Source organism: Sinohyriopsis cumingii, chromosome 1, assembly GCF_028554795.1.
Source record: "Sinohyriopsis cumingii isolate HCF-2022 chromosome 1, ASM2855479v2, whole genome shotgun sequence".
Classification (NCBI taxonomy): Eukaryota; Metazoa; Mollusca; class Bivalvia; order Unionida; family Unionidae; genus Sinohyriopsis; species Sinohyriopsis cumingii.
In genome coordinates this window covers 27,142,279-27,161,645 of record NC_142961.1, presented here as the reverse complement: position 1 = coordinate 27,161,645, position 19,367 = coordinate 27,142,279, and the positions used below count along the sequence as shown (strand labels likewise).

General features: G+C 33.9%; 1 protein-coding gene across 2 annotated transcripts in view; it reads right to left on the bottom strand.

Moving 5' to 3' along the window:
* Nucleotides 1–4,930: 4,930 nt before the first annotated feature.
* Nucleotides 4,931–19,367, bottom strand: part of LOC149806583 (intraflagellar transport protein 52 homolog) — a 53,795-nt gene continuing 39,358 nt past the window's right edge. For both annotated transcript variants that reach the window (XM_089955063.1, XM_089955069.1), the window contains exons 12-14: nucleotides 18,109–18,217; nucleotides 9,389–9,534; nucleotides 4,931–8,821 (exon numbers count right to left, since the gene is read on the bottom strand). In XM_089955063.1, coding sequence (XP_089811189.1) covers nucleotides 8,744–8,821; nucleotides 9,389–9,534; nucleotides 18,109–18,217 — 333 coding nt within the window. In that variant the 3' untranslated portion in view covers nucleotides 4,931–8,743. The remainder of the gene's footprint in view (nucleotides 8,822–9,388; nucleotides 9,535–18,108; nucleotides 18,218–19,367) is intronic.

Sequence of the window (19,367 nt, the reverse complement as noted above, 5' to 3'; positions counted from 1 at the left end):
GTTTCAAAGAGCAGGAACAGTTTGACAGTTATGTTCTGGAAAGAAAAATCTTAATCAACACAGTGATATAACTATATCAATTGGGTAAAAAACATTTGGCGGAGGGGGGGATAAAAAAAAAGGAAACAAGCAAACTTGATAAAAAGACTATCCAGAATAAGTTGTTTTTCGTTCAGTCTATATTCACCAACCTGTACCTTGACCACTCAAAACATAAATCATAGACATATATGCATTGTGTGTGTGTGTGTGTGTGTGTGTGTGTGTTGGTGTGATTTAGAGTAATCATTTTGTTCACATACAACATGCTTTAAGCTTGCACATATTAAACCTTTTCTCTGGTGGTCTACACCCTAATAAGTATGCTAGTGAAATTGGAAATTGATATAGCTATTGTATAAGTTTGCTAGTCAAAGTGGAAATTGATATAGGTACTGTATAAGTATGCTAGTGAAAGTGGAAATTGATATAGGTACTGTATAAGTATGTTAGTAAAAGTGCAAATGGATATAGGTACTGTATAAGTATGCCAGTAAAAGTGGAAATTGATATAGGTACTGTATAAGTATGCTAGTGAAAGTGGAAATTGATATAAGTATTGTATAAGTATGCTAGTAAAAGTGCAAATGGATATAGGTACTGTATAAGTATGCCAGTGAAAGTGCAAATGGATACAGGTACTGTATAAGTATGCTACTGAAAGTGGAAATTGATATAGGTATTCTATAGGTATGCTAGTGAAAGTGCAAACAGATAAAGGTACTGTATAAGTACGCTAGTGAAAGTACAAATGGATATAGGTATTGTATAAGCATGTTAGTGAAAGTACAAACAAATGTGCGATGTGTGATGTGGTTTGGATTTTTAACGTTGCTTTAACAATTTTTCAGGGGTGCCCCGAGTGGCCGAGTGGTCTAAAGCGCTCGCCGTTCCGGATCACTGCCATCTCACCTCTGTCTGCGTGGGTTCGAGTCCAAGGCTCGGCTAGCATGGGTATGTGGGAAAGCCTGCCAGTAGCTTCTCGTGGGTCGGTGGTTCGCCCCTGGATTTTCCAGGGTTCCTCCTCCACCAGTTATACTGGCCGCCATGTATAGCCTATCTTGTGCTGAAAAATGGCGTTAAACCCTAGAACAACAACAACAACAATTTTTCAGTCATAACGCTAGGATGTCTGCAATGTGGCAGTTTATACTGATGTCTAGCACTGGGGCTTCATGCTGCAGACATGTAGCATGATGTCCCACCCAGTCATATTATCCTGACAACAGGCCGACCCGCCCTAACACTAACCTCTTAATACCGAACGCCTAGCGAGGCAGCTGTTAGTACCATTTTTGTAAGTCTTTGGTGTGACTTGGCCGGGGATTGAACCCACGACCTCTCACATCCAAGGCAGATGGTCTAACCACTAAGACATCGGAGTGGTTGTAAAACCAGATAAAGGTAAGTATAAGTATGCTAGTAAAAGTACAAATAAATATAAGTAATGACATGTATACTAGTGAAAGTAGAAATTGATATAGGTATTGTATAAAGTATGTTAGTGAAAGTACAAATGGATATAGGTAATGTATAAGTATGCTAGTGAAAGTGCAAATAGGTAAAGGTACTGTATAAGTATGCCTAGTGAAAGTACAAATGGATATAAGTAGTGTATAGGTATGCTAGTGTAAGTACAAATGGATATAGGTATTAAGTATGATTGTGAAAGTGAAAACAGATATCGGTACTCTAATAGGTAAAGGTACAGTATAAGTATGCTAGTGAAAGTACAGATGGATATAGGTACTGTATAAGTATGATAGTGAAAGTACAAACAGATAAAGGTACTGTATAAGCATGCTAGTGATTGTACAAATGGTAATAGGTATTGTATAAGTTTGCTAGTGAAAGTACAAACTGAATAAGCATGTTAGTGAAAGTACAAATGGATTTAGGTACCGTATAAATATGCTAGTGAAAGTACATATGGTTATAGGGATTGTATAAATATGCTAGTGAAAGTGAAAACAGATATAGGTATGCTAGTAAAAGTACAAATGGATATAGATATTGTATTAGTATGGCAGTGAAAGTGCAAACTGATAAAGGTACTATATAAAGTATATTAGTGAAAGTACAAATGGACGTAGGTACTGTCAAAGAATGCTAGTCAAAGTGGAAATGGATATAGGTACTGTATATGTATGCAAGTGAAAGTGCCAAAAGATAAAGGTAATGTATAATTATGCTAGTGAAAGTGGAAATATATTTAGGTGATGCACAAGTACTCTAGTGAAAGTGGAAATTTATATAGGTACTGTATAAGTATTCTAGTGAAACTGAAAATGGATACAAGTACTACATAAGTATGCTAGTGAAAGTGCAAATGGATATAAGTACTGTATAAGTATGCTAGTAAAGTGGAAATGGATATTGGTACTGTATAAGTATGTTAGTGGAAGTATAAATGGATATAGGTACTGTATAAAGTATGTTTGTGAAGTACAAATGGATATAGGTACTGTATAAAGTATGCTAGCGAAAGTACAAATGGATATAGGTACCATATAAGTATGCTAGTGAAAGTACAAATGGATACAGGGATTGTAACAGTATGCTAGTGAAAGTGAAAACAAAGGTACTTTATAAGTATGCTAGAGAAAGTACAAATGAATATAGGTATTGTATAAGTATGCTAGTGAAAGTGAAAACACATACAGGTACTGTATAAAGTATGCAAGTGAAAGTACAAATGGATATAGGTATTGTATAAGCTAGTGAAAGTGAAAACAGATAATGGTACTGTAGAAGTATGCTAAAAAAGTACAAATGGATACAGGGACTGTATAAGTATGCTAGTGAAAGTACAAATAGATACAGGTATTGTATAAGTATGTTAGTGAAAGTACAAATGGATACAGGTATTGTATAAATATGTTAGTGAAAGTACAAATGGATACAGGGATTGTATAAGTATGTTAGTGAAAGTACAAATGGATACAGGTATTGTATAAGTATGCTAGTGAAAGTACAAATGGATACAGGGATTGTATAAGTATGCTAGTGAAAGTACAAATAGATACAGGTATTGTATAAGTATGTTAGTGAAAGTACAAATAGATACAGGTATTGTATAAGTATGCTAGTGAAAGTACAAATGGATACAGGGATTGTATAAGTATGCTAGTGAAAGTACAAATAGATACAGGTATTGTATAAGTATGTTAGTGAAAGTACAAATAGATACAGGTATTGTATAAGTATGTTAGTGAAAGTACAAATGGATACAGGGATTGTATAAGTATGCTAGTGAAAGTACAAATAGATACAGGTATTGTATAAGTATGTTAGTGAAAGTACAAATGGATACAGGTATTGTATAAGTATGTTAGTGAAAGTACAAATAGATACAGGTATTGTATAAGTATGTTAGTGAAAGTACAAATGGATACAGGGATTGTATAAGTATGCTAGTGAAAGTACAAATAGATATAGGTATTGTATAAGTATGCTAGTGAAAGTACAAATAGATACAGGTATTGTATAAGTATGCTAGTGAAAGTACAAATGGATACAGGTATTGTATAAGTATGTTAGTGAAAGTACAAATGGATACAGGGATTGTATAAGTATGCTAGTGAAAGTACAAATAGATATAGGTATTGTATAAGTATGCTAGTGAAAGTACAAATGGATACAGGGATTGTATAAGTATGCTAGTGAAAGTACAAATAGATATAGGTATTGTATAAGTATGCTAGTGAAAGTACAAATGGATACAGGGATTGTATAAGTATGCTATTGAAAGTGCAAACAGATAAAGGTAATGTGTAAGTATGCTAGTGAAAGCACAGACATATATAGGTATTGCATATGTATGCTGGTGAAAGTACAAATGGATATAAGTAATGTACAAGTATGCTAGTGAAAGTACAAGTGGATAAAAGTACTTTATAAATAAGCAAGTGAAAGTACAAATGGAAATAGGTACTGTATTAGTATGCTAGTGAAAGTACAAATGAATATAGGTACTGTATAGGTATTGAAAGCGCAAACAGATAAAGGTAATGTATAAATATGCTATTGAAAGTACAAATGGATATAGGCAGTGTACAAGTATACTAGGGAAAGTGCAAACAGAAAATGGTACTGAATAAGTACTTAGTGAAAGTGCAAACAGATAAAAGTGCTGTATAAGTATGCTAATGAAAGTACAAATTGATATAGATACTGTATAAAGTATGCTAGTGAAAGTACAAATGGATATAGATAATGTTGATCAAGCTATACCAATAATGTCCAAAACAAGTTTACAATTCAGTGTGTTATTACATAACTGACTTTAATATTTCTCTACATTGCTTATTTATCCCACTAACTACAGTCATCTGGATTTATCAGTATCCTCATAGTAAAATGTTTCTCAATGTTGCTTATTTATCTAACTAACTACAGTCATTCTGATTTATCAGTATCCTCATAGTAAAATGTTTCTCGGTGTTGCTTATTTATCTCACTAACTACAGTCATTCTGATTTATCAATATCCTCATAGTAAAATGTTTAGAGTTCAAGGCCAAGGCCAATATTCCTCAAACTTCAAACCTGCTCACCATTTTCATCTGCTTTCAATTCAACATGCAAATTTGGTCGTACAGACACTGGACACGTCTAAAAATTAATATTTTCATTCCATCAAGGTTGTCTACACACCAGAGCTGTGGCATAGGCCAATATAATGTTCTTAGAACAATCAATCAAACTCAAATTAAAAATAATCTTTACATTTAACAACTCTAATTAAATTAAGTACTTATTCAAATGATGGAATCAATGATAATTCATGTTGATAATTTATTTTTTTATATTTATATCCTAAGCACAATCATACAAATGAGATCTATATTAATTGATAAAGCCAGGGCAAAAAAAAACATATTGCAATCACCTATATTGATTCACTTATATTTTACCAACAAGAAACATAAACATACATGCATGCAAATCTCTTAGTTTTATTTTTCAAAATAATTTACATTATCCAATGATTGACATAAAGCATGGACGGAGAGCGTTATATATATATTACCTTCTGGTATTTAACACTTAAGGAAATATCATAAATACATTTATTGCATGTAAAGCACGAATGACATGGAACAAAAACCGGAAACAGAATATAGTAAACTTCAAATGTTTCAGTATATGTCTGAAATGAAACAAAATAAGGCCCACCCATTGGCAAAAAATATCTTTCTCAACTCAATACCAAACACTAATGATACCAAAAAGTTGAAAAATGGTGTTGTAAATTATGCAACTCTTCAAGTTTTGGGTCCAATAAAATACATCTATTTGTTTTAATGGTCAATTATGGAGTGTTTTTTTTTTTAAATGATCTTTCAATATTCCAAACCTGAAAAGACCAAATTCATTTTTGTTGGTTTTAATAAAACTTTAGAACGTTACTGGTATATCATGCCATGGAAATGGGAGCTAAGTGTCTTTCCCAAGAACATGCCAGGGCAGCCAAACTCTGCTGGTCTTGGTGGATAACAAACACATAACCCTTGGATTATATGCCCAATGTTCTAGCAACTGAGCAATTACTGACTGTCCCCCATTAATTCATTGTAATACATTTCCACTGCATTGTTTACAAATAACTGCGTTTGAAAATACAAATACTGGAGCCTGTACTACCTGCCCCTGATATGTATATGGAACTGATATATGCTAGGACTAACATAAGAACTAAAGAGAAAGGAGTTTGTGACAGGTTGTGAAATGAAAGGTCATTCTGTGGAAATTAAAGAATGACTACTGCTACACCTATTGTCAATATCATCAAAAGATGATGAGATAGAAAGGAAAACAAATTATGACAATTATTGGAAAGAATTATGAAAATACTGTGCATACCAGTTCAGAAATCAATCACTGTTTTTTCTAACTTTCATTCAATGTAATTTACAACGGAACAAATCAGATCCATACATTTAGTCAAATTTATTGACAATACCTCTAAATAAAACAATTCTTTATATGGGTGACCCCACCCCCTTTAAAAATAACCCTTCATCTCCTAATATAATTTTGCCATGTTCTACTTTATATTCACTACCCTTATTTCTCTATCATAAATCTATAAAACAAAGGTTTACATGAAGAGATGTGTTTGTATTTGAAATTTCTGTGTCCTATGAAAGGGAGAGAACTTTATTTTCAATATTCTTCCTCTTCCCTGTCTTGTTTTCTGTTTGACTAAATGATGTCTAAATCATTTCTTCTTAGAAAAATAATTACAATGAGTAGCAGGGAATATATAAAACAGCAGGTGCAAAAAGATCTCTAGGTTTTATAATCTTTCTTCGTTTATAAATTTTTAACAATGGAAAACAGGCTTTTTCTGTTTTAATCACACATTTTGACTGTAAATGGCACAAAATTCATCATTTCTACCTGAAATGATTTCACAATCAATACACTTCTACATTAGTGGCTGGTTTATTCATTCAAGGTTGATGATGTATAAGCAATGCCAGGCCCTAATCAAGGAAGGTAATGCCATCAGTAACTTTTGAACAACCTAATTTCATTTATTTTAACCATATATTTTGGAAATTCTGTTAGTAAACTTTATGAGAAAAGGATCTTTAACCAACACAAAATATTCTATAAAAAACACGAAAAGTTAACACTGATTTTCACCATAAATGATCTTTTAAGATAACTCTAAATTAGAATTATAGTGATAGTACAAGCGTACCAGTTAGTGAATCTAAATGTCAAACTGCACATATACAGACTATTTTCAATGCTATAAATAAAATTCCAATTTAAAAGCTGTCTGGACTTCAGAGGACTGAAAAAATATTTAGCATTTGTTACACATTTTCAAATGAATTGACAGTATGTTGTTGAGATTGTTAATTCCTCAGATCTTTTAACTCCACAATTTTAATGAAAATGTACAGAATTCTAATGGCTGAAAACCAACAAATAATGTGCCAAAATATTGAAAAAGACTGACAAGTGGTATTCTAATGTAAGAAAGTGTTAGGATGATATCTTTTATGAACCGCAATTTTACTAGGTATAGGTTTGTCACTATGAATATCTTCTTCTAACAAGACTATTTCATAAGGCATTAGACACTGATGTGCCAAGTTTTGATATAAATAAATAAAACAAGATTGGCTATATAAATAAATAAAAATAAATAAAACATGATTGGCCACAGAAATAAATAGTCTTAAGTTTATCCACATTGTACCCAATTAATTTCCAATTAAAATGTTTATGGTTTAATTCTTTCTCGTTTTATTTTAAATCATGTAAGGTGCATTTTATTAAACAATTTTCACTTCAACCTGATAATCAACATCTTAAGGACAAACAGCAATGTACAGCTCCTGAAAATATCTCCAATATCAAATATTTACAGCAGTGTAATAATTGTATAGTCATTTGAGTAGTTAATTATAATAATGGTATTGAAAATCCTCTTTTGCCCAACATGTGAATGTAAGTGGCTTTTCATACATTAAACATCATTGACAAGCTACAAGAAAAATGATTAATCTTTGCCAAGGTGTCTTATCAAATGCATTAATAACACAATTAACCACTGTACTACAAGAGTTGTCTTTCCTGACAAGATCATTGCTGGGTGTCAGTAAAGTTCTTTTGATGAAATATACTTTGTACAATTAAAACTTGTGTGCTATTTAACAGCTTCCATGTTTAAAATACATTGAAAATACTATAAAACAAATATTATCAATGACTGACACCTTAACTTCCTCATATTCTTCATCAAGATCAGGAAATTACAACTCTGTTCCTTTCATAAAAAATGTTAGGAAACCAGTGAATACTTGAATATACAAAGAAAAAATAGTGCCTTTAATGTGCTTAGCATGGGAAATGTACAATCAAATATTATTTTGGAAATGTTGTTTCATGTTAGTTTTTAAAGACTAATACATTTTAAAGTATTGTAATCAATCTTACAGTTATCTGCAATAACTAAATACATTTGTCCAGTGATAGGCTTGGTGATTCTATCAATCACATTCATGCATTAAATGAACCACTACAAGCATTAAGGCCTTACTGATGAATAAAATCAATCTTATTTTCATTTCTTTATGACAGAAAAATGAGAGTGGTTCTGAGATGCATCATTTCATTTTTGACTTTGTATGCCTCACTCATTATCTGCATTAGTTCCAAGTTTTATTAACAATATGGACCTCTAAATATAATGCAACTGTTTTAATGGAACAGTAATACCATGACACCATGTTGCTTGGGGTGGTTCAATATGTCTTAAAGACGTTTTCAGATTATCAACTGTTTTGTTGAGAATAATAAGATCTTAGCCGACACTGTATGTATCACAAATAAAATATGGGTTACAGACTCTAGAAATAGATGCAAAAGAAACGCAGTTTGACACAGCTTTTATACCAGAGGTATGACTGAGATATAGTGAACCTTGCTAATGAAGCTCATCTGCACTGGACCTGAATTACCATCTAACTTATGTTTCAAGATATGAAACAATAAATGACTCTCAAGGCATTTAAACTGTGGGCTTAGTTGTCCCTTTACTGTGAAAGTAACACATTTTCAGCAATGTGTTCAGATTGTATGAAATTTGGATGTAATGGTCCTGATGCTATCATTATAATCAAAGCCCAATTAATAACAGAATGTTCAATGTGTTATCTCTTCTTCAAATCTACAGTATTCCTTCAGAAAGTCATGCTATCTGCTTCCCCCCCTGCAAGGCCCCGTGTACCTCCATACTGAAATGTGTCATAGTCTTGCTCCTGAAAAAAAAGAATACATTCTACATTAGTCAGAAATGAAAACTATATTTATACTAAAGTACCATAATGATTTTAGCTTTTTAATATTTGTCACTGCTGCAAGTACTAAAAGTTGCTCTGAGAAAAACAATATATCAAAGTTACATGTTGATTTTCTCCATTTTAATTTTTAAAAACGCTAGGAGAACAAAGCTGGTCACATAACTTCCATGGGAAACTGGAATTTAGCTAGTTTGTTCTGACTCAATATCCAACTCATTATAATCAATATAGCTTTAATGTTAACCTCTGGTTAAAAATGTATTCTGTAATACTAATACATTAGTAACTTTGAAAAAGTAAAAAAAGCATAATGTTCAGCAGTCTTGTTTTTCTACTTTGCTACACAAAATAAAATCTTCAATATAATATTTTGTTGCAAGAACATAATAAATATAAACTTTTACTGATTAGGTAAGAACTTTCCTTTTACTACTGATATTTTGATATTTTTAATTTAAGATCCTACCACTTTACATCACTGATGTTGCTCTGCTGTTGACAAATATGCTAACTGTTCATGCAAACCTGATTAAGTTTCTTGAATTCGACAACTTGAGCAAAAATATGCTCCAGTATATGCTTTGCATCTCTCTTATCCTGTGGCAGTTTGGTGGTCACTCCCAGAATATCTCCACATTCCCGTACATAGTACTCTAAGTCATCATCAGTACCTGTAAAAAGATAGGACTATTTGGAATTAGTAAGTCATTAAGCTGATCAAGTACTACCTTCAAGATCTGATGTGTCAATATGATTTTTAGAAAAATGGAGAGATAACTCTAAAAGCACTACACAGTCAAAATTGATTATTATATAGGACACAAAAAAATTTCATGATACAAAAGCATACCAAATATCAGGAAGATATCTCAATGATTCTGGAGAAATTCACCAGAAAAGAGTGTACAAAATTGATGGACAGATGAAACAATTTGTAACTGAAATGGGATACGTCTTACAATGAGCATACTCCATTTTCTTCCAGGACATAATGTCCAGTAATGACCTGAAATGGGTAGACAGACTCCATTCTCTTCGAGGACATAATGTCCAGCAATAACCTGAAATGGGTAGACAGACTCTATTCTCTTCCAGGACATAATGTCCAGTAATGACTTGAAATGGGTAGACAGACTCCATTCTTTTCCAGGACATAATGTCCAATAATAACCTGAAATGGGAAGACAGGCTCCATTCTCTTCCAGGACATAATGTCCAGTAATGACCTGAAATGGGTAGACAGATTCCATTCTCTTTCAGGACATAATGTCCAGCAATAACCTAAAATGGGTAGACAGACTCCATTCTCTTCCAGGACATAATGTCCAATAATAACCTGAAATGGGTAGACAGGCTCCATTTTCTTGCAGGACATAATGTCCAGTAATGACCTGAAATGGGTAGACAGACTCCATTCTCTTCCAGGACATAATGTCCAGTAATGACCTGAAATGGGTAGACAGACTCCATTCTCTTCCAGGACATAATGTCCAGTAATGACTTGAAATGTGTGGACAGGCTCCATTTTCTTGCAGGACATAATGTCCAGTAATAACCTGAAATGGGTAGACAGACTCCATTCTTTTCCAGGACATAATGTCCAGCAATAACCTGAAATGGGTAGACAGACTCCATTATCTTCCAGGACATAATGTCCAGTAATAACCTGAAATGGATAGACAGACTCCATTCTCTTCCAGGACATAATGTCCAGTAACGACTTGAAATGGGTAGACAGGCTCCATTTTCTTGCAGGACATAATGTCCAGTAATGACTTGAAATGGATAGACAGGCTCCATTTTCTTGCAGGACATAATGTCCAGTAATAACCTGAAATGGGTAGACAGACTCCATTCTCTTCCTGGACATAATGTCCAGCAATAACCTGAAATGGGTAGACAGACTCCATTATCTTCCAGGACATAATGTCCAGTAATAACCTGAAATGGATAGACAGACTCCATTCTCTTCCAGGACATAATGTCCAGTAACGACTTGAAATGGGTAGACAGGCTCCATTTTCTTGCAGGACATAATGTCCAGTAATGACTTGAAATGGATAGACAGGCTCCATTTTCTTGCAGGACATAATGTCCAGTAATAACCTGAAATGGGTAGACAGACTCCATTCTCTTCCAGGACATAATGTCCAGTAATGACTTGAAATGGGTAGACAGACTCCATTCTCTTCCAGGACATAATGTACAGTAACAACGCAAAAATGGGTTTACAGACTCCATTTTCTTATAGAACACAATGTCCAGTATTAACCTGAAATGGGTAGACAGACTCCATTTTCTTAAAGAACAAAATGGCCAGTAATGACTTGAAATGTGTGTACAGTAATGTAATGTTCTATATAGTCAAGGACTGTGTTTTAGCAAGAAATCCATTAGTCATTAGAAAACGTGTTTAATTGGTCACATAAGATAATGATTTTACTAACTGTTCCTCCCAAGGACACTTCATTCTCAGCTTGCTGCTGATCTAACAAGCTTTAAAATCAGAATCCATAGACCCAGATTGGCCACTGCATAATGCACCAACAGATCTGGACTATATGCAATCTGTTAAAATCAATCAGAAGAACAAATAACACTGACCCTGATGTGCTGGTGCATTATGGGATGGCAGATCAAGGTCTATGCTGTCTGCAGTTGGACCTGACTTATTAGCAAGTATACATGGTAAATACTATGTTCTTGGAATTCTTTAACTTCAAGAGAGTGATATCAGATTAAATTTAGATTTTTTTGTTCCTAAGTCATAAACTGTACCACTATGATTAAAGGATTTTCATAAAATAAATTAACTAAGCCTTAAATGTATTTTTGGTTACTGTTAAGAAACCATTAAGATACAAAACAGCCAATTAAAGTTTTGCACAGATTCTGCAGTGATAATATTGTTAAGTTGAAATGCTACTTTTAAAATTAAGAACAAAGCTATTCCATAAAATATATGTTGAACTTGGGGAAATGTGTGTCTATATAAAAAAATATCATCAAAACCTCATTTTCTAAATGAGTTTTCACTCTCAGTCAATCAAAACTGACTTTTCTGGAGTTGAGTCATAAATAATGGTTTACAAAATATCTCATGACAACATTAATACACACAAATTGTATTATTTTGTTGAGGTCAATTTGCAATAATGAGCTTCACAGTTGCTAATAAGGTTAGCACTGGTTACCGAGATCATGCCAGGATTCTAAGTAAAGGATGGATCTTCTTCCTTGTCATCAAAAGAAGGTGGTAGTAGAAAGGGAAAAAAATATTTATGATATACCCGTCACTTAAATATCAATCTCTTTCTTCCTGCTCCACTCTGTTTGTCTTCTATTAAAATCAAAATCTTCACAGGATTAAATGTGTGTGTGTGTGTGTGTGTGTGTTTTACATTTTTAATGTAGCTTTAAAAAAATCAGTCATATCGGTACAATGTCTGCAGTGTGGCAGTTTATAGTGATGTCTAGCACTGGGGCATCATGCCATAGACATGTGTCATCATGTCCCACCCAGTCACATTATCCTGACACCAACCTCTCAATGCTGAGTGCCAAGCAGCTGCTAGTATCATTTTTTAAGTCTTTGGTATCACTCAGCTGGTGTTCAAACCAGCGACCTCCCACATCCGAGACAGATGCTCTAACCACTAAGGCCACCAGAGCGGTCCACAAGATTAAGTATTAATCTGTTGACTGTTTCTGACCTTAATCTGTTCCTTATCTGTGATGTGAGACTCCCTTTTTAGTCTTAAATCTCAGAACATAAAGAATAGCTTGCTTAGCCAGTTGTGAACTGTTCTTTATGGTTGTTTTGTAGAATTTTCTAAATGATATCTATGCTCCCAATTCCTTTTTACTATATGTACTGTAACATCCAAGATTTCTGAAACTTTTGCATAAAAGTTTTGTTTCTTCTTTTGCAGTTCATGTAAGTCAGCATCTATTATTGACCAATAATTACCATCCTCCACTTCATCCTTCCCTTTCGTCATTCTGCTATACACTTGCACATTTGTGCCAGCATTTACTTTAAGTTGAAAAGAACCAGCAATTTTCTGCCCATCAATGCTAGACTCGGCTTTCAGAAATGGAGCAAAGTTTGCTCATGCACAAACATGATGAAATGAAATCAATTGAAGAACCCCTTTAGTACAAAAACATGTTTTTCTATTATAAATAATTGATGTGATTTCCTTGCATTCTTTTGTATTAACCACATCTGCATATTTTGTAATGGGCAGAACTATTTTGATCAAATATCATCCATGCTTTTAAATCTTTTAGATTCTGTTTCAATTTTTTTAATCTTAAAAATTAAATAAAATGTTTATACTGATCAAAGCACATTGTTATATGCACAACTCTGAACTAATTTGCTGGAGTTCTCATGCAACAATGCCTTCCAAAAGTGCAAATGTATAAACTTGATCATGATTTGTGAATTTCATGCCCTCGCAGCATCTATGTGGTCATCACATTATCTTGTTAACTAAAGTGAAGTTTTTGGTGTGGAGAAGGAAGAAAAGTTTTTGTTATGGGTTTAATGCCATGTTTCAGCACCTGATCATCTATACATGGCAGTCAGTATATCTGGTGGAGAAAGAATCTGGGAAAATCCTGTAAAGAACAACCAGATCTACTGGCAATTTTTCTCATGTACTCACCTTGGACAAAGCCAAGATGTCAGTGATCTGTAAAGCAAGCCCCTTAGACCATTTGGCCACCCAGGGCCTTAGACCATTTGGCCACCCAGGGCCTTAGACCATTCAGCCACCCAGGGCCTTAGATAATTCAGCCACCCAGGGCCTTAGACCATTTAGCCACCCAGGGCCTTAGACCATTTGGCCACCCAGGGCCTTAGACCATTTAGCCACCCAGGGCCTTAGACCATTTGGCCACCCAGGGCCTTAGACCATTTAGCCACCCAGGGCCTTAGACCATTTGGCCACCCAGGGCCTTAGACCATTTAGCCATCCAGGGCCTTAGACCATTCAGCCACCCAGGGCCTTATACCACTCAGCCACCCAGGGCCCTGGGAAGGAAAGGTTGGAGCACTTAACAGCTACACATAACAGTTACACAATGCCTAATCTGAGTTGGTTTGATTTATCTGTCACAAATGGACCTGCTGTACAGTACAACATTTGATTTATCTGTCACAAATGGACCTGCTGTACAGTACAGCATTTGATTTATCTGTCACAAATGGACCTGTTGTACAGTACAGCATTTGATTTGTCTGTCACAAATGGACCTGCTGTGTACTACAGCAGTTGATTTATCTGTCACAAATGGACCTGCTGTATACTACAGCATTTATCTGTCATAAATGGACCTGCTGTACAATACAGCATTTGATTTATCTGTCACAAATGGACCTGCTGTACAATACAGCATTTGATTTGTCTGTCACAAATGGACCCACTGTACAGTACAGCATGAGGGTGCAGCCAGAGTGTATCTATACTAAGTGGCATGTCCAATGATTAAAGAAAACCAGCAAGGATTGATGTACTGTAGCTGTTTTATCACACAGGCACTGACCACTAGTCTCTTAAGGTATCAGCTTCAGAAGATAATGCAATTTTTTTTAAAGTGCAATTTTTGGGACTAGAAAGTTGAATTTAGGGCATGCTTCAAATCATGTCACTAGTTAGGCAACTTTTGCTACAAACTGTGACTCCAAGAAAAGAAAAGGAATGTTGACTGGTTTACTCTGGTTATTGTGTATTTGACATTCAAGCAATATCATGGCAAATGGACAGGTACATTGGTCTGCCAAATAAAAATACATTTTTACTACTTGGTTTTCTAATGACAGTATTGTTGTTTATTGTATGAATCTATGAATAAATATTTTTAAATCAGAAAGATAAAGAGCATCTTCAATAACATGAATATTATTGATAATAAATGATGAGTTTAACTGATTACTTTACCTAAATTTAGTAAATGAAGTCTATGTTTAAACAGTCTATTGGCAGATGGGATAGTTTTTCAAGTAGCATTCCACCAACATTATGGCTTGTTAATGAGAAATAATGTAATCATGTTTCCATTTGCAAAAAAATTAATTTTTATCTCTTGGAATTCTTCAATCACATCAATTCCTCAAAGATGCAGACCATTACTTGGAAATCAAAATTTGAATATAATATGGATTCTATGTCAATAGTTATCTGTCACTATTTTGTAACTATCACTGAAATTTACCCTGATTCATATACAATAAATTTTAGGTTACTAGGCAACATGTTTCATATTTATTGTAAAATTCTCTAGTGATTGCAGATATCTATACAGGAAGCCATAGTAACAAGAATCCACAAATGTATGGCACATGTGATGGTTTCCACAATAAATACTTGTTTAATTACTCTACTGTAAAGAAACAAATTCACACCCATTTTCATTTCGGATCATAAAACATAAAAATAAGTAAAGATTTCTTCTCTTTACCATCTCAATTTCTTCAGTTTTCAACCAGGGACCCTGAGTGGCCGAGTGGTCTAAAGCACTCACCATTAAGGATCACTGCCATCTCACCTCTGTCTGTGTGAGTTCGAGTCTTGGATTCGGCTAATGTGGTTATGTGAGAAAGCTTGCCAGTAGCTTCTTGTTGGTGGTAGTTCTTTCTGGGGGCTTTCCCGGGTTCTTCCTCCACCATTTATACTGGCCGCCATGTATAGCCTATCTCATGCTGAAAAATGGCGTTAAACCCAACAACAACGAAAAATCAATTTTCAACCAAAGGGCCAATTTCTGACAAATGTATAATACTTACATACCCAACAACTTACATATACTTTTGCATCTTTTATGGATTCAAGATCAGTATGGTAAGATATCTTTAAACAAATATATGTCTGCAGATGTTTTGAGTATAAGGGTGGATGCTGGTTTCATTTGGTAGTTTATTACAGGCTATTTAGTACTGGGACAATTGGAGTCAAGTGCCTTTCCCACACCAGTGGCCAATCGTGGCTAATGATAGGATTCAAACCTGCACTCGTTTGGTTGCAAGTCCTGCATGCTTACTCCTGACTAGCCATGACTTGTGCCTCCAATAGTTGCAATATGTAGAAAGACATCCCTGAGTCAAGGGGGGGGGGGGCAGGTGCAGCATATGGGTAGAACTACAAACATTTGAAACGAGCCCAATAACTGTCACAAACTAAAATCATATGAAATCAACAGAAATTTCAAATCTAGAATTAACTGCAAAATTTTAATATTTCCAATTGATGAGTTCACCATTTTTCCCTTTAACATCAGTTGTGCATTTCCACACTATTTTCATTGCTGACTTATTAGTTTTTTAAAAGTTGTTTAAAATTTTTTTTAAAGTTTATTTGTTATTCAATGGCTGGGATTTCAATTTCATGAGCCCCTACAACACAATCTGGTCTAATAGTACATGACTTTCTGTGTGCATAATTATATTAACAGAATTAGGTAAGACAGTATATCAATATTAAGATTTTTTTAAAGTAATCTATTCCACTGTTCCAGATTTTATAAGACTTTCTCATTTTGATCTCAACAAATTTAACTTGTATCAGATTCAAACTTAAAATAAACATGAGCAAATGAGCACCACACACAAGATATGATATACCCAAAGTAGCTACTTCTTTTATTGATCTCTTTCATAAAACCTTTCTTATTTTTTTAAAGTGCCATTTTAAAATCGATTCTGTTGAATCCAAATAAACTTAGTATTTGAGATTTAATTCAAAATACTGTTAAGTTCTTTTTTAAATTTTCACTTTGTCTTCCAGGGAAATAAATTATTTGTTGAATTTTACAAAACTGATTGGTTTTTGCTCTTTTCTATTACTTAAGACCACACAGTCATAAATTTCCAATTAAATTCCTATACTGAATGTGCTATGTTACCAACAGTTTTAAATGTTCTGATGTGCCAACAGTCTTGTATCACAATGATATAATCCAAATAGTCCTTGAATGAATCCACAATAATTCCAAAAAAGTGATTTAGTTCTAAAGTCAATGAACACTTTATAATTCCAATGAATAATTTAAATAAACTCTTAAATTATAACTGAACACAACTAAAAGACTGAGTCCACTAGACAGATGCTAAAATAGAACTAAATAAATCTTATGTAAATAACCTTATATACAGACTGTCACTTGACTTATGACACAAAGGAAATTTCTATCAAATTCATAAACAAGGTCAGATCTGTTTACTTAAACTGAAGCAAACTACCTGGCAAATATCAGGTAGACCATGTTTTAGCAAGGGGAAAATCAATGTCCTGAATTCAAATCCTAGATGAAAACCAAGGTCCTGAACTCAAATCAAAGTGGAAAATCAAGGTCCTGAACTCAGATCCAAGCAAGCATGTTTAACAAAAATGAGATAAGTCAGACTGGTCCAAACTCCTACTCTCAATTATGGACAAATGTCAATGACACAATCCAAATTAAACATACAGAACACTACTCCTATAATTTTTATATGTTTTCCTGGAGTACTTTTCATTTCTGTTGGCTGAAACATTGGCTTCATTCATGTTCCTATATCTTACTGTTTCTGAAACCACCCTGTCCCATAAAAACTGACAACTCTGGTGGCCTAAGTGATGAGAGTGTCTGTCTTAGATTCAGGAGGTTGCTGGTTTGATCTCCGGCTAAGTCATATCAAAGATTTATAAAACTGGTACTAGCAGCTGCTCTGATCGGCACTCAGCATAAAGAGGTTACTGCTAGGACTGGTTGACCTGGTGTCAGGATAATGTGAATAGGTGGGACATGATGCTACATGTCTGTGGCATGATGCCACCGTGCTAGACATCACTATAAACTGCCACACTGCAAACATCATAACAATATGACTGGACTTTGTTAAAAGCTACATTAAAAATCCAAATCACACACACACACAAATACACACACACACTAACACAAAAAAATGAAAATTATATACTTTCCCAGAACAGAATGTTCTAAAGTACTGCTATAAATAAATACAAATTATAAATTATTCTTTTGATTTCTTGCCACAGTATAATTGGTATACTACAAGAATATTTCACAAACATGAAACATGTGCAGTTTAATGGAGTGTTATACCAAAAAAACTGCCCAGAATGTTAAAAAAGAATTAGAAATTTTGAAACCAAAAAGACCCAAGTGGTCATGCAGATAACTTTTACACCTATAAATAGACTGATATTTCAAATTAAGTTATGAGCTGAACAACTCACATTTATTTGTCTGCTGTGCTAATCTGACTTTCTCTGATGAGAACTGTTCATCCAGATCAAACAAATCCAGACATGGAGCTGGCAACTCTCTAAAACTGGGAGGAAATACCTGTAAAAGAACGTATCTAACAAAATTACTTACATTCATTTTTAGAAGTGGCTGTAAATACTGTCACATGCAAAGATAAATACATGAATATATCTACAAGGTTTAATGGCATATCAGCTCAGTCCTAACTATCAAGTGCCAAGTAAGTTTGGGTATCTAATAAAGTCATACAAAATAAAGAGAAAGGTTGGCTGGTTGATAGTTTTTAATAGTATTTTCAACACATTATTGGTTATAACATACTGTGGTAATGGAAGCCAAGAGCCTTTCTCTTGGATAACATGTCCAATGTTCTACCAATTGAACTAACCCCACCCACCCACCCCGGTTAAAAATGCAAATTCCTTAAAATAAGTCACATCTGATATAAACCACATTCTTTTCCAAGTCAAATACCTACACTGGATACATCCTTGTGCAAAAAGATTGTTTCCATTAGTTGCCTCTTACTATATGCAGGACAGCAACTGGCATATTTTATATCCCCGAACCCACCTTGGTAGATAAATACATGTAAATTTATCAAATAAATTCCAATATTTTCTTTCTATAATATAAAAGATTTTGCCTACTACCAAATTTTTAGCCAAGTTACTATGTCATTATAACATTTAATAATCAAAATCATAAATTTATATTTCATGTGTTTGTGTATTTAATAATTAAATTTATAATTTTATACTGCATGTGTCTGTGTGTTTCATAATTAAATCATAATTTTTCCTGTAAGTACTGATGTATATTTACAAAATCTGGAATGTATATTTATTACTTACATATAACAAAGATTGTCTTATTCATTATGGTACTTTCTGCATCATATGCCAGCAAAGGGAATAATTTTCTTGATGAAATTTCGCAACTTATTCCAAAGAATATCTTTGAAATGTACCATAAATATTCACTTATAAGTCTGGTCCAACTTCAAACTGCATAGACTCAGATCTGCCATCACATAATGTGATCTGGGTCTATTCAGCCTGTAAAGAATAATCAGTAGAAAATATAGGAACTGATCTGCCAGTATATTATGTAATGGCAGATCTGGGTCTATATTGTTTGTAGTTGGAATTGATTTGGAAACGAGTACATAGAGTACATACAGCAGTGTAGTTAGTTTTCTTAAGTGATGCTACTGCAAGGTTAGATT